Source organism: Polypterus senegalus, chromosome 2 (assembly GCF_016835505.1).
Source record: "Polypterus senegalus isolate Bchr_013 chromosome 2, ASM1683550v1, whole genome shotgun sequence".
Classification (NCBI taxonomy): domain Eukaryota; kingdom Metazoa; phylum Chordata; class Cladistia; order Polypteriformes; family Polypteridae; genus Polypterus; species Polypterus senegalus.
Window position 1 is genome coordinate 288,332,718 of NC_053155.1, and position 14,827 is coordinate 288,347,544.

General features: G+C 38.5%; 1 protein-coding gene across 1 annotated transcript in view; it reads right to left on the minus strand.

The window, feature by feature from the left end:
- Positions 1-6,129: 6,129 nt before the first annotated feature.
- The window catches only part of LOC120523979 (heat shock protein 105 kDa-like), a 41,227-nt gene continuing 32,529 nt past the window's right edge, over positions 6,130-14,827 (minus strand). The window contains exons 17-19 of the mRNA XM_039745734.1: positions 14,405-14,566; positions 7,223-7,429; positions 6,130-7,062 (exon numbers count right to left, since the gene is read on the minus strand). Coding sequence (XP_039601668.1) covers positions 7,238-7,429; positions 14,405-14,566 — 354 coding nt within the window. The 3' untranslated portion in view covers positions 6,130-7,062; positions 7,223-7,237. The remainder of the gene's footprint in view (positions 7,063-7,222; positions 7,430-14,404; positions 14,567-14,827) is intronic.

Genomic DNA, 14,827 nt, shown 5'->3' on the forward strand with positions numbered 1-14,827 from the left:
CTGAGCGTTTTAAACTGTCACTGAGGTTTCAGGGAGAGATACATAAAAAAACAACCGACACTGAGAGAAAATAAACAGCTGAAATTGCTGTTATCCATTCAGAAGCTCAGTAGCACACGGTAACTGTAACTTAATAATTAATTTGTACATTTTAATGAGTGCTGCGACCGTGGAGACAGACAGACAGACGCACACACATGTAGACCACCATAGCTACCGGGCTCCACACATTTTAGAAGGACTCTGTCTGCCATGATACCTTTCAGGCATTTGAGCTATTGCATCACTATATGACATAATAACAGCAAATCGAGTTTAGAGAAGCACTGTGGTCAGTGGATATACAGCGTATTAATTCTTTGACAATTCTTTGCATTTATATAGAGCTTTTCTCACTATTCAAAGCGCTCAGCAATTGCAGGTTAAGGGCCTTGCTCAAGGGCACAACAGAGTTCCTTTTGGCATTTACAGGATTCGAACTGGCAACCTTCCGATTGCCAGTGCAGATCCTGAGCCTCAGAGCCACCACTCCGCCTGAGTATTAAAGCGCTGAGGCCATATTCTGACATATTTGCATTTCCAATTAGACAGTAATGTTAAATTTCTTTAGTTACTAGGGAGCTTCGCCCCCTGCTTGCCAACCCCTCCCCACCACCAGCATTCTGCGCTGTTGTGAAGTGGGGGGGTGGGGCTGAACGCACCCCAAGGAGATGCAGTCACTCCTCCGAAAACCCCTCTTAAACGTTGATACAATGGGAAACAAATAAGAGTTGTTTTTTTTACCTCCTCTTTGCTCGATCAGCTGCTGGATTGCTGTTGCTGCCGTGCCAAGTGATCTGCATTTCATGCGGCGCTTCAAACATTTAAAAGCCTGTACAGCCACAGTCCTTTTGTCTCACTGCCTTGTCTCTTCTCCCCCCGACATCCTCAAACATTATTCGATCTCTTTTCATTGTTCTGTTATTTCACCGAGTAATATTTTCCGTTTGTTTGCACTAATGCGATCTCTACCATCATGTTTTTGAGACTTTCGAATTTTCCTGCTTCCATTATCTCTAACCTGCTCTGCATGTGTTATCACGCCTTTTTTTTTTTGCCGGAACCAGGCGTGGTTAAATCTCTTGGCACAAACAGAGCACAGAAAGTGTGTCTGACAAAATCATTCCAACAACTGAGAGATTAGATGACCATGGTCTTATTTGAAAATGGTTGTAAGTAGGGCGTGACTTGACCGTCTCGCGGGACGTGAAAGTGTCTCTGTCTCTCTTCAAAAGATCTCAGGAAAAAAAAGTCTTGTATCGTCCCAAGATTTTTTTTTATAATAGAGAGATTCATTTAGATGTGTAGTCAGAAGCTGGACGCTGTCCAGTCTCATCTGTGCTTCTATTGGTGCTGTTAGGCAGATTTGTAGATTCGGATGTTTCAAGTACTGAAATCTGCATCTCTGTGGCTCTTCGTTATCAGTTCTCTTAATGGCAGTCCTTTTGACGAAGTGTGATACACCGATTACTTCAGATACATATTTTGCAGTTCATATTTTCATAAGCATGTACGCCAATTCTTTAAAGCTCACATGGACTCCTTCACCATTGTTGTGACAACTTATTGTGCACATTTATCACTCGTCTACCGATGTGTACAAATGTCAATGAATAATTGGATGCTGCAGAAAGGTTTTCGTTTGCAACAGGTTAGGTTTATTTTTAAGACCTGCAGTGCGCTCTCTGCACATGCAACACAAATTTATATGTCTAACAGAGTGCTTGTGGGGGACTTTTTGACTTCATCATAATCAGAAGCTTGCTGCCCATCTGACCAGGTTAATGAAAGCACCACTGATCTTTGCAGTTTGCACTTTGATTGCCACCTTCATGAGGTGTTGGAATGGTTTAGAAATGTGACACTTGGTGAGCCGGCTAATTGTCCCCATCTGGTTTTAAGCAAAATTCCCTCATGGTTGCCTCCAGATGTATATATTATGGCTCTGACTTCAGCAAGACATTTAGTAATCCACTTAACATTTTTATGCCAGGATAACATACAGCACAGTATTCTGCTGCCATCTAGTGGATGAAATAACATCATGCACCAGAAAATGAAGAATATTTCTATGCATTTTGCCACTGTAAAGTAACTTGTCAATATTTATGAACTATGAAAAAAAAACACAATAGCAAAACCATAAAGGCAGTTTTATAACAAAGTGATACTGAGCCATTGCTTGAATTGAGCATCAGTGGTGATGATGTAAAGTGGTCATCAGACACTGACACGGAAAGTGAAGCTGATGGATGATACAGCACTGTATGATTGAATCACTAAGACTTGATCACGTGAGGCTTCAGTGTGGTGTGACAGTAGCTGCGTAACAAGATGGCAAAATAATTTCAATTGAGTGCACAATGCAGAAACTGCAAACGTTTGTGTCAGGTGAAATGAGGAAGTTACCAAGCCCTGTGCTGTCCTGCAGTAACAAGGGGCACGTCGATTGTGTAGGTCAGCTACTGATATTCTGCCCCAGTCACATGCAAGCAACATAAAAAATATAAGAAAAGTGTGCAAAGAAACATGCGTCTAATGCTACAGCGGCTGTGAAACTTGTTACAAATGGGAATGAAACTTGGATAAATCGCCATGAGACAAGGTCCAAACAACAATGGAAGCAACAACAAAGAAACTGAAAAAAACAAACTGAACCAGAGACGACAATATCAAAGATATGCAAAGATCTTTGTCATGTTCTGAGAGACAGTCCATATTGATTACATGCCTGAAAAGGTCCAGTTAGCTGGTCAGTTTTATGCTGCCTTGCTACGCTGCTTATGTCAAGACAAGAGGAGAAGTGAAGACGGCTGCCAGCAATTCCTCTTCTACCTCACAACGCTCCCGCTCACCAAACACAGACTGCAAAAGCTGCTCTCTGAAGTTGAGCACTTAAGCTGAAGCGACAGCCATGCTGTTTTCCAGATGTGCCCACCACCTGTTCCCAAATCTGAAGAGTTGCCTCCATGATTCATGCTGTGCCAATGGTGAACATGTCAGATCAGCATGCTAAAGAAGAGAGGCTGCACGAGAAAATCAAGGCCTTTAAACTGAGTGATACAAGAAAGCTTGCTGAACATGAAAACAAGTCTATCGTGTTCAAAAATATATATTAAACATTTTTTTTTTTTAAGTAAAACGATTTCATTTACTTTAGTTATAAATGCACTAAAAAGCAAAACCACATTTTTTTACATATTTTATTTTTTACTTTTTCAGTATTTTGCAAATTTTTCTTTAATAATTTTTCATGAACGGAAGCTTTTTTTAAGATATTATATATCTTCTTTACAGAATTATTTGAATACTAAAAAGAATTATATTTTGGTTCTGTTCAGGCTCTTATGGGGTTAGCACTCGGTCCCTGTGAAAACAAAAATATCAGTAACAGAATGGCAAGCTCACAGCGATACTTCCTCACCGTGATCATCAAGGCTACTCCTTCACAACAGCAAATAATTAAAGTCGGTCCGCATATTTACGCACTCCACTCACTGGAAGAGGCAAGTGGGGGCAATGTGATGCGTCTCTCCCTTGTATGCTCCTATATCTCAATATATTTTCTCTCTGCCATTGTTTTGTGTGCATTAATTGGAATCGCATAACCATTAATTACAGTGAAATTTGTGGCATAATTGCATTAAATGTTGTGATGGATTATTGTCATCGATAATGAACACAAATGAAAAATTGGAAGAAATCTGCTTTGCCAAAAGTGGGTTTAAAATCAGTTGCAAGATTTGACCCAGACAGTACAAACAGACAGACAGGAGTCAAGCTAAATAAAATCATTTAAAAATAAAGCTGCTTTACTTTCTTGGCTCTTGTAAAGAGCATTGCAGACTTTTAACAAATATTTACTGAGTAAACATGCTTCGAAAAATTGCATTTTTTTGCTGCTTCAAGTTTCTAAATAAAAAATAAAACTGAAAACTGTTCCAATTGCTACTTAAGAGGTGCTAGTAGGAAATATTATTGTGAAATGCAAACATTCCACCATAAATTTAGAAATAGCACAATGGATGTTATGAGCAAAATGATTCATGCAAAATTAAATTTGGAGTGAAATGCGGCGTTTTACTTCACAAAAACAAATATTCACTACATAAAATATGCTTCGCTTCCAGTAAAATTTGTGCCATTCACACAAGAAGAAATGAGTCTAGTTCCCGTCTGGAAGCACTTTCATGCAGTAATACCACACGTGTTTGTCTGTCATTTAGAATTTATTACATAAAACAAAATCGCTGTAACCGTGCATAGTCTCAACCAGGATAAGGTGGTTGAGAGGTTATGGGGGCTTGGTTACTGGCTTCCCATGTAGTGAGGTTTTCCTGTGGAAAGTGCATGATGGTGCATTTTATTGTGGTGTGTTTCTGTCACATTTTTTAAAAAACGTACTGCTCTCTTTCATGGTGACGAGAATGAGAGGGCAGAGAGAGATTCGATTTTACTGAAGTGCTATGGTGTACACATCTTACAAACCTGGAAAAAAAACAAAAAAACAATACAGGTAAGCAAAGAAGGGAGCTGCACGTTTTGCAATTTGACAAATGACCCCCGAAACTCATTTTAGTGTCAGTTTAATAAAACTGCATGTGAAACGAAAACTGGCCTGCTTTGCTCAACTCTAGATATGACCATAAGTGCCAGGGTTTTATCACAGCTGGGTGATGAACTAACCTTGAAATTCAGTGATCATTAAGGAGGAAAAGGAAAGTTATACATGTTTAGATACTAAAGACCTTGAAAGTTGTCGATTTACCAAACAACACCTTGGCCATGTAGAGGACACAATGAGGAGCCATACTGAGACAGGCATGTGGCCTGTCCTAAAGAAAGCTGACTAGAAAAGACTTGACCAGAAATATTTGAGAAGTCTTTGTGCCACCTGAAACTACACACCAAGCATTTATCAGGCTGTATGTATGGTTGCCAATATTCACATGTACTTTTCTTTATTATTATTATTTTATAAGTATTATCAATAACAAATAATTAAGCTGTAACTTCACTCCTGCATGTCTTCTCCTCTGTGTAATTAATTACATGGGGTTATAGATGTAGAAGTGAAGGTGTGGAGAAGTTATAAGATACAAAACCTTACAAATGGTGACGAGTGTATGGGATTTGAGGCATTCTGATAAAGTCTACATAATCATCCTCTTTAATAAAACCCTTGTGTGCGTCCAGTGTCCGTGTGTGTCTCTTCTGGTGAAGTGCGCATGCCGGGGCCACACAGCACGTGTTCAGTCTCTTCCTGTGCAGAGAGATACACACACAGGCGCGCGCGAGTCACACACACACACACAGGCGCGCGCGAGTCACACACACACACACAGACACAGGCGCGCACAGTTCGTGTGTGTGTGTGTCTTCTGGAGAAGTGCGCAGCACGTGTTCAGTCTCTTCCTGTGCATTCCCTGTGCAGAGAGAGACAGACAGACACACACACAGGTGCGCGCGAGTCACACACACACACACACACACACACACACACACGTGAGACAAACAGGCACGCATGACAGACAGACACACACAGGCGAGAGACAGACAGACAGACACACACAGACACAGAGGCGTGCGCTTAAGAGACACACACGCGAGAGACACACACAAAGACACGCAAGAGAGAGACACACACACAGGCGCACGCGTGCATTGTTGCAATGTTACTTTTCTTTGTTGTTTAGTAAATTACAGATTTTTCAAATGTTCATTTTTTCCCCTGTGCTTAAAACTCATTAAAAAAAGAGTTTTTAGCGAACGGGTCATAAGGCTGTAGCGCAAATTCTTGCAGTGTTAGTTTTCTCTGTTGTTCAAGGTTTTCTTAGTGTTATTCAATGTTTTTACATTTAGTTTACTATTACGCTGTGCTTTCTATGGTATAGTTAACTATATTTGTGCTTAAAAATATATATTTACATACAGTTCATACAGTCTGGAACGGATTATGGTCGTAAACCGAGGTTCCACTGTATTACTGTCAGACAAAATTACAGGCATTTCACGGAAATACAAACCAGTATTACTGAGAGAGAAAATTAAAGGCACACAATACAGTGACGCATATTACAGCCACATACTTACAAATGTTTATGCACTACTGTTCTAGCGCTCGTTATTTTAACGGGCTTAATATCTAGTAAAACATATAAAAGGGGGCTGAATCAAACAGGACTCTACCAAGACAAAACATCTCCATCGTTGCTCTAGCAGTTTTAAGCCCGTTAAGCTCCAGGGGACCAGCACTTCCCTCCATCAGCATCTAACAGCCTCTCTCTCTGCGCCTTCCATCAAATGGTGACCTGCTACTATCTGACAGTCTCTCATGGGAGCAGCCAGCTACTGAATCAGCGCTGCAAGCTCTCACGCTCTCTGTATACTCATGTGGGTGCAGCACCCTAATTAGGACCTGTGGAGTGTCCATGTGAAAGAACTGAACTGATCCAGCAATAATCTGCTCTCCTCCACACTAAATCCATGCGCAGGCCACAGAGCCCCACATGTACTGCTTTTATTTTTTAAAAACTCACACACTGCTATGGACACCTAACACGCATCACCACACTCCTATAAAAGTTCAAACGCAATTTCCTAAGAAGCCTTAAAAGTACCACACATTTAAATGTAAATTTCAATTATCAGTTACATCCCATTAATAAGGAGCATAAAAAATAAATTAAGGAACCATGACTTCAGTACGCAAAGGATGTTTTTATTTCAGTGAAATGTCATTTCAAAAATGCATAAACAAAATGAACAGCTAAACAAATGTGCCTGTAATATTAATATAAATGCGTAATAAATATGGCATATAACAATTTCTTCATGCTTTACATGAGTCACATAAGCAGTCATAATTCCACAGGAATTTTAAAGTCAATATTTACTTATGTATTTTTTTTTCTTTTTATATATTTACAAACTCATCTGGCCAGTTCCCTACCACCATGTCACATTCACCATTTTGGAAACAGAAGAGCTCAGTCACCTTCAATTTACTTCAAGAAAAAACGTCTGCAAAAATAAAGTATAGTATAAATAATGACAACGTGGAGAGCCAAACTGGTTGTATTAAAGCAGTAGACTTAATTAACAATTTGCACTCAATGCAAAGAAAAAAGAAAAGAAAATTACAACATCTCAAATATTTAAACAAAAACAACAAAATTCTCACTTGAAGCTTCCAAGCCTACTCGACGTCCATGTTGGTCGTGCCGTTCTCATGCGGGGAGATCTCTATGCTGTCATTCTCCATTGTGATCGTTTCAGCTTCTTGAATTATGGTATCTGATTTGACTTCTGGCTCCTTTTTATCTTCCGCGGGATATTCCACTCTTGGTTTTGGTTTGCTGACAATGGGATCACAAACAGATTTGAGGTTCTGTAGGAAAAGGAGAAAAGTGTGACAGAGGTGTGCAGTAGGCCTCATGGAATGATTGGCTTCATGAGGAAACACTGAATGTATTTATGTCCACATTTGTTTGTTTACAGACAGTATTTATGTAGGCATGTGCGATTATATCATAATTGCTGTTTTAATGATGTGCGAGATTAAATTATCGAGTATGTAACTCGCTTTGCAAAAAAAAAAAAAAAAAAAAGAAACAGAGTTAGTTCATTCACTAATGCAACAGTACAGACCACTGCGGGTGCACAAAGCAAGTTGCGTAGGCGTGCAAGTCCAGCAAGCTGCAAGTTAGCGTCGCTCCCTGCCTCAAAATGAGTGAACAAACAGCGCCAGATGATTAAACAGCCTCGCCATCTACGTCGTCAGAGTTAATTGCCAGACGTGGTTCATTCTCACTCGCATGGCAGTGGTTTGGTTTTGAAAAGACTGATGTTGCTCAAAAGATGGCAATCTGCAAACTATGTGATAAATAGGTTGCCGTTAAAGACAGCTTGACAACTAACTTGTTTCACCATTTGCAAAATAACCACCGCACAGAATCCGAAGAATACGAAAAGCTTAAGGAGCCAACTGTCGAGCAGAAGTCTAAAGTAACCAAGGTACAAGCACAAAAACACACTCGGCAAACTTTAGCGGACTCATTCTGCAAAAAAGTGCCTTACAACAAGAAAAACAACAGATGGCATGACATAAACACCGTCACCAATTACATCGCAAAGATATGGTGCCAATTCAAGTGGTTGAGAGAGATGGTTTTAAACAACTTTTGAATACTTTAGACCCAATATACTGTACACACTGCCTGGCCGAAAATATTTCAGTCAAACAGCTCTGCCTAAGTTGTATGATTCGTGTCGCCAAACTCTGATGCATAAACTGCAAATGGTTTCACATTTTGCCACAACAACATATTTATGGTCAAGCCGAACATCCGAGCTGTACCTCTCCCTGACGGTGCATTTCATTGACGAAAACTGGCAATTACAAAGCTTCTGTTTGCAAACATCCTACTTCCTACAAGATCACACTGGCGACATCATTGCACAAGGTCTGAAAGATGCGCTGGCATCATGGTCACTGCGAGAAGACCGCATGGTTTGCATGACAACAGACAGTGGGGCTAACGTTGTCAGTGCACTACGGATTAATAACTGGAAGAGGCTACCTTGTTTTGGGCATAGGCTTCATATTGCGATTGGTGAGTAATTTGGGGTTCTTCTATAAACTGCAGTTTAGGTTAAATTGATTTATTTATTATGATGTTTAAAAATACAAAAAGACCTGATAAGTAAAGCTTTAGATGACAAAAATATAATTCAATATAATTTCAAATACATTACATTATCTTGGAATTATCGTTATCATCAAAGCCCCGGAAAACAGCACCTGAACTGGGCCAGATCTACATTCGTCACATCAACATATACACACCAGCCAGAATTATAAAAAGAACTTGCCAGCGATGTCACTGACTCACAGGATTGTTATTGCCTGCCTCACAATACATACAGTTATGGCTGAAATTATCAGCACCCCTGGAATTTTCCCAGAAAATACACCATTTCTCCCAGAACATTGTTGCAATTACAAATGTTTTGATATACACGTTTATTTCCTTCATGTGCATTGGAACACAAAAAAAAAAAACAGAAAAAAAGCCAAATCTGACATCATTTCACACAAAACTCAAAAACAAAATTATTGGCACCCTCAACTTAATATCTGGTTGTACGCCCTTTGGAAAAAATAACTGAAATCAAGCGCTTCCTATAACCATCAACAGCTTGTTACGCCTCTCAACTGGAATTTCCAACCACTCTTCTTTTGCAAACTGCTCAAGGTCTCTCAGATTTGAAGGGCGACTTCTCCCAACAGCAATTTTGAGATCTCTCCATAAGTATTCAATTGGATTTAGATCTGTGTCTGTGCAGCCTCATCTTGTTATGCTGCTATGATGGGATTGCATTCCGTTGTCTCAGTCAATACAAATGAACTCTGCTGCATTTCTTTGAAGATTAGTATTGGCCAGTGCACACAGTCAAGCCAAGAGTCAATGGACCAGTAAATTCCTATTAAGTTCTAGAAAAAAATAGATTAACAAGAATCCCTCAGCTCCATGATCCTACTTTCAGTTTTATAATGAAAAATATTTGCTCCAATATGTCTGTGGCTATTAAGTAATTTGTGAAAAACTCATGTTCTATAAACTTTCTAAAGTCCCTTAACTTACTTGAGAACTAAATATGTCTACCTTACATAATACAATCTTTAAGAGTATTCAAAATATTTAATTACCATGGCAATTTATAATGAATAAAAATACAACCTTCCATTATCCACGTAGTTATGCAAAATTAACATTCTATTCCTAATCCATTTAGACAAACATCTACCGTAGATCCCATTATATAAGCCGAGAATTTCGTCCTAGATTTTCGGCTTGGAGTTTGGGGGTCGGTTTATACAACGAGTATTGTTTCAGATTCAAGATTTCCAGCGCAATGCCGGTTTTGCCAATGAATACTGAAGTAAATAATGACGAAACCACAGAGCCATCTTTCAGATGAAGAAGTAACTTTGCATGCCGGTACTTTAAATTAAATAAAGAATTTATTCAAAAAAGTGTTTTAGTTGTTGATTTTATTAATAAAATTTATAATAAATTATCGGGAAGTTTAAAATAACATTTTTTGTTTTGATTTACGACCAACATCTTGCGTTACGAAACAGATGCGGTCACGTGTATCCGCTTGCGAGATTGTAAACAAACAACCAAGTGCGTTAGTAGCGTCAGTCGGAGCCCAGATACATGTGTTTGTGGATGTAATTTCGGTCATTGCAGTGATTTACCTATATATATAATTCATTAAGACCATGAAAGCAAGACACATAATTGCTAAGGAAGGAAGAGAAGGTAAAGAAAGTGATCACAATCGAAACGAAGATGGAAATTGTGTGGAAATATCTCCTCCTCCTCCCTTCCTGCAGCCCAAAGATGTCAAATTAAATGGTGAGTACAGTATGAAATTGTTTCTAGAATAGAATGCCTTTTATTGTCACTATACACATCTACAATGAGATTAAAAGCAGCTCATTCAGTGCAGAAAAAAGTTCTGTATAGGGCTTGTATGGTTGTTTTTTAGCCTTAGCATAACGGCGGATCTGCAGCCCCGCTTCTGCTTTTATTCCCTCCTCCGTCTGTGTCGTCTCCTAGACCCGACAACAATCCACGGAGAGCCCGCTGGTCTCGCTATGTTGTCTGGGATGTTGTGCGTGTGATGAAAAACACTCGAAACAGATGTCTGGCTCTGGACACCAATGTCTATAAGGTTCTGACGGGTGTAGCGGATGTTCGCCGAACCAATCGTGCACAAACAAGGACAAAAAAAAAAGTACAAAAACAACAAAAAAGTGCACTAAAAGGAGAGCCCTGAGCCGCTGCGACCATGCACGCCTCCATGCTCCTAGCTTAATCGAAGTAGGCTAGGCACTTTTTATAACTTTTTAGTTGGTATATTAGAAAAATTATTGGTGTTTTGGTAAATTATGCACATTATACAACCCTTTTTTATTATGAAAAGGTTAAATAAGTGTTGCAGTGGGAGGTTCGGAACGCATTATGGGTTAGCCTTTGTGAACTAATTAAGTTCGTAAGTCAATGGTCCACTGTATTGCGTATTTAAGTTAATCAAATTTATAACGAGTCTCCGGAAATCCACCCACCAATGTACCGTATTTGCGTATATAGTTTCAACACAAAGGTTTCATTTTACCAAACTTCTCCGCAATCACTTCCTGGTTTCCATCAAAAATGCCAGCAGTCTCAAATTCTCGCCGATAAAGATAAATATACCCGAAGAGACACTTTTAAGGAAATTTAGAAAATTTTGCTTGAAGAAGGGGGTCGGCTTAAATACCGGTTATCGGCAAATACATGTAATTTAGTAGGTACAGAAGAGGGTTGGCTAATATACCGGGTCGGCTTGTATTCAGGGATCTACGGTATGTGAAATTTGATAAAAACTTGCTAGGATTGGTTCTGCAAGGTTATATTGTTTCACATTAAAAATGCACACTTTTTGATTATTGTAACTCCATAATGGCAGGTGCCCCTTCTAATCTGCAATCACAGTTTCAGTTCATTCAAAACTCTACTGTAAGAGATCTAAAACGGTCCAGCAATAGCGAGCACATCATACCCTCCCTGCTTCGTCTTCACTGGCACCCTGTGTATTACAAGATTGAATATAAAATTCTATTATTAACCTACAAAGCTTTAAATGGCCTCACACTGGACTACATCACTGTGGTCCTGTTCACCCACTAAGGTCCTCTGATTCTGGAAATCTTGTTCTACCCCAAACTAACCTGCACTGTATGGGTGACCGGGCCTTCAGGTGTATGGAGTCCAGACTTTGGAAAGACCACCTGATATTAATGAGATCAGCTGACTCCATTCATTCTTTTAAAAACAACTTCACACCCATCTGTTCAGGAAGGCCCAATTTGACATTCTGCCCCTTCTTTCAGTTTACCTCTCTGTCCAGATGCTCAGGATAACTTGTGTGGGTGTTATATCTCAAATTTTGTGATTTGTTCGGGCTTTTCTTCTAGTACTGAATTTAGTATTTTACTCCCGTTTATTTTCTTTTACTGTATTTAAAACTTTGTATCTCCTGTATTTATCCGTTTTAGAGTTCTATGCAGAAAATATTTGAACTAATGTTATATACACCAAGGTTATTATAGTTTTGCCTTTTTATATTAGTTTTTATTTCTATATTTTTTCTGACCTTGCTTGCATTTTTAGTTTTAATTTAGTTTTTATTTTACCAAGACATTTCTATTTCATTTTTATATCTATTAGTTTCAGCTTTAGTAATTATGGAACAGTTAAAGAACTACTATGGAGTTTAGTATTTGTGTCACAATGAGACAGAACTGTACACTTAACTGGTTTGGCTATAATACGAGTTTAATGTCAGTGGAAGCTTACTACTAAACTACACAACATGGTTTACTATTTGGTTTTGTTTTTGTCTGATAAAAACAAACATAATAAAAACCAATTTTACATAATTTTATAATTTGTCATTTGTGCTGAACAAATCTGTGCTGACTGTTGGCACTTTTTTTCTTTTCTTTTTACTACCTTGTAATGAATTTTAAGGTGTGAGGGTTTTTTTTACACTAAATGTCTACAGCACACAACATATTGCGCTCCAGCGACAATGTGATTATAATGAATGCCTTCAATGTTGCATTCACAAATCTCTCAAACTGGGCTTTGTTATTTTCTACCAGTCATATTGATCTTTGATTCCATCTCAGGCAGAAACAATTTATAGACAGAATTTTGCCACATGTAGGCCTGAAAAAAACAGAATCTACTGTGTTCTGACAGGTGTGATCATGAAAATCACAGGGGCTTAGGAAGAACAGGACTGTTAGGCTTGAATCAGTGTGCCGACCTCACCACAGCTGTATTGAGGGAAACAAAGAAAAACAAGCATGTAGTGTCAAGGTTAGGGGCAGTGAGATCTGAATAGCTTATACATAAGAATGGTAAACCCTGAATGAGCAGAGCAAGAGTAGGTAATAGGGGCATGGACAGTCACAAAATGACAGAGACAGCATCTAAGATTAAGAACAATATACACAGTATATAAACCTGTTTATACAGAGCAGGATCACAGGAAACCCGGAGCCTAGCCCAGGAGGTTTAGATGCAAAGCAGGAAAAATCCCTGATATGCAATATGTATGATATGGCTGATGTTAAGAACAAAAAGAATATGATATTTTAACTATCTTTTTAAGAGTGAGAGAGAAACATTAAAATAAATGGGGCCAAATATTTTAAAACATAATTCTGCTACTGGATTATTTTCACAATATCATATATTTTTAGCTGTAAATATTAGATAAATTAATAAATATATCATAAATAAAAAAGCACATTAATTAGTATGTTTGGCTTTTCATTACTTGGCAGGCTGTCTACGCCTACGTCTCTAGTTCAGTTAGAGACATCGCCAACTCAGGAATTTTACAAGAAAAGTGATTAGTCAACAACAATGTTCTGATCTTGTATGATTACCTAGCCAGTCTCTCGATAGTGCCGTTTTATTTTCAAAAATTGTTGTCTTCTGCAAATGACATTTGTTTGCTGTCTTGATTTATTTTTTTATTTTTTTTTTACACAGACCAATAGACACACAGTCAAAGATGAACAATGTGTGGTCTCTGGATTGTGGGAAAAAACCCAGATGATCAGAGATCAGCTACAAGAACCAGCGTATAGATGGGACAAGTTATGTTTGTGACCTTTGAAAACTGTAGCACATTAGACTACTTTACCATTTCCTATGTGCATTTGTCTTCAACAGCACTCACTGGCAAACACTCAAATATACATCCAAATCACATTATGAAAGGATTCTGTGGAATGTAAGTAAATGATACGCTAACAGATGAACAAAAAACAACTAGAAATGTGAGTCAATGCCCACTGCTGTTGAATGCCACGATTTTGAAGAGTACCATGAAGCAAATTATTGGGAATTACAGTCAAGAGCACACTATAAATAGCAGAAATGATCAGTTATCAAACATGTGCATGGCATATGGAGTCAGACATTTTAGTAGATAGATAGATAGATAGATAGATAGATAGATAGATAGATAGATAGATAGATAGATACTTTATTAATCCCAAGGGGAAATTCACAAGTAATGCTTGTATAGTTTAGGATAGAAGATGAGTAGCATCACCTTGAACTATTTGTGTCTTTCAAAGGTAACTTTGGCTATCAGAACATAGACATTGCCAAACAGCTCTGCCATCATTTGGACACTGAACACCAAGCTTAGGTCATGTAGCCATGTGTTTTTTAACAAGAAAGTACATTTCCTCTAATGTGAGAGCCACATACTTCTCTGGACATACCTTGAGTTTTGCACTAAATTCAGCTACCCGAACCACAGGATCATCATGAATTCCAACACTTGCTTGAGCATTAATGGCATTATTCATCCATTCCATCGTCTCTTTGTAGCAGTTCTCAACTTTCTCCATGTCTGTCACGTCGATGTGAATATAGTTTTCATCCTTAAACAAAAAGAATGAATTAGAATGTTATGCAAACATGACAAATAGATTTAAAACTACAAAAGTGAGAGAGATTGAAAAGTACAGACAATCGTAACATTTACATTCCAAAAGATCTTGCCTGAAGAAGGGACCTGAATTGCCTCGAAAGCTTGCATATTGTAATCCTTTTAGTTAGCCAATAAAGGTTGTCATTTTGCTTGACTTTTCACTACATTCATGATGGCCGACACGGTACAACACCCTAGTACTAGACTCCAA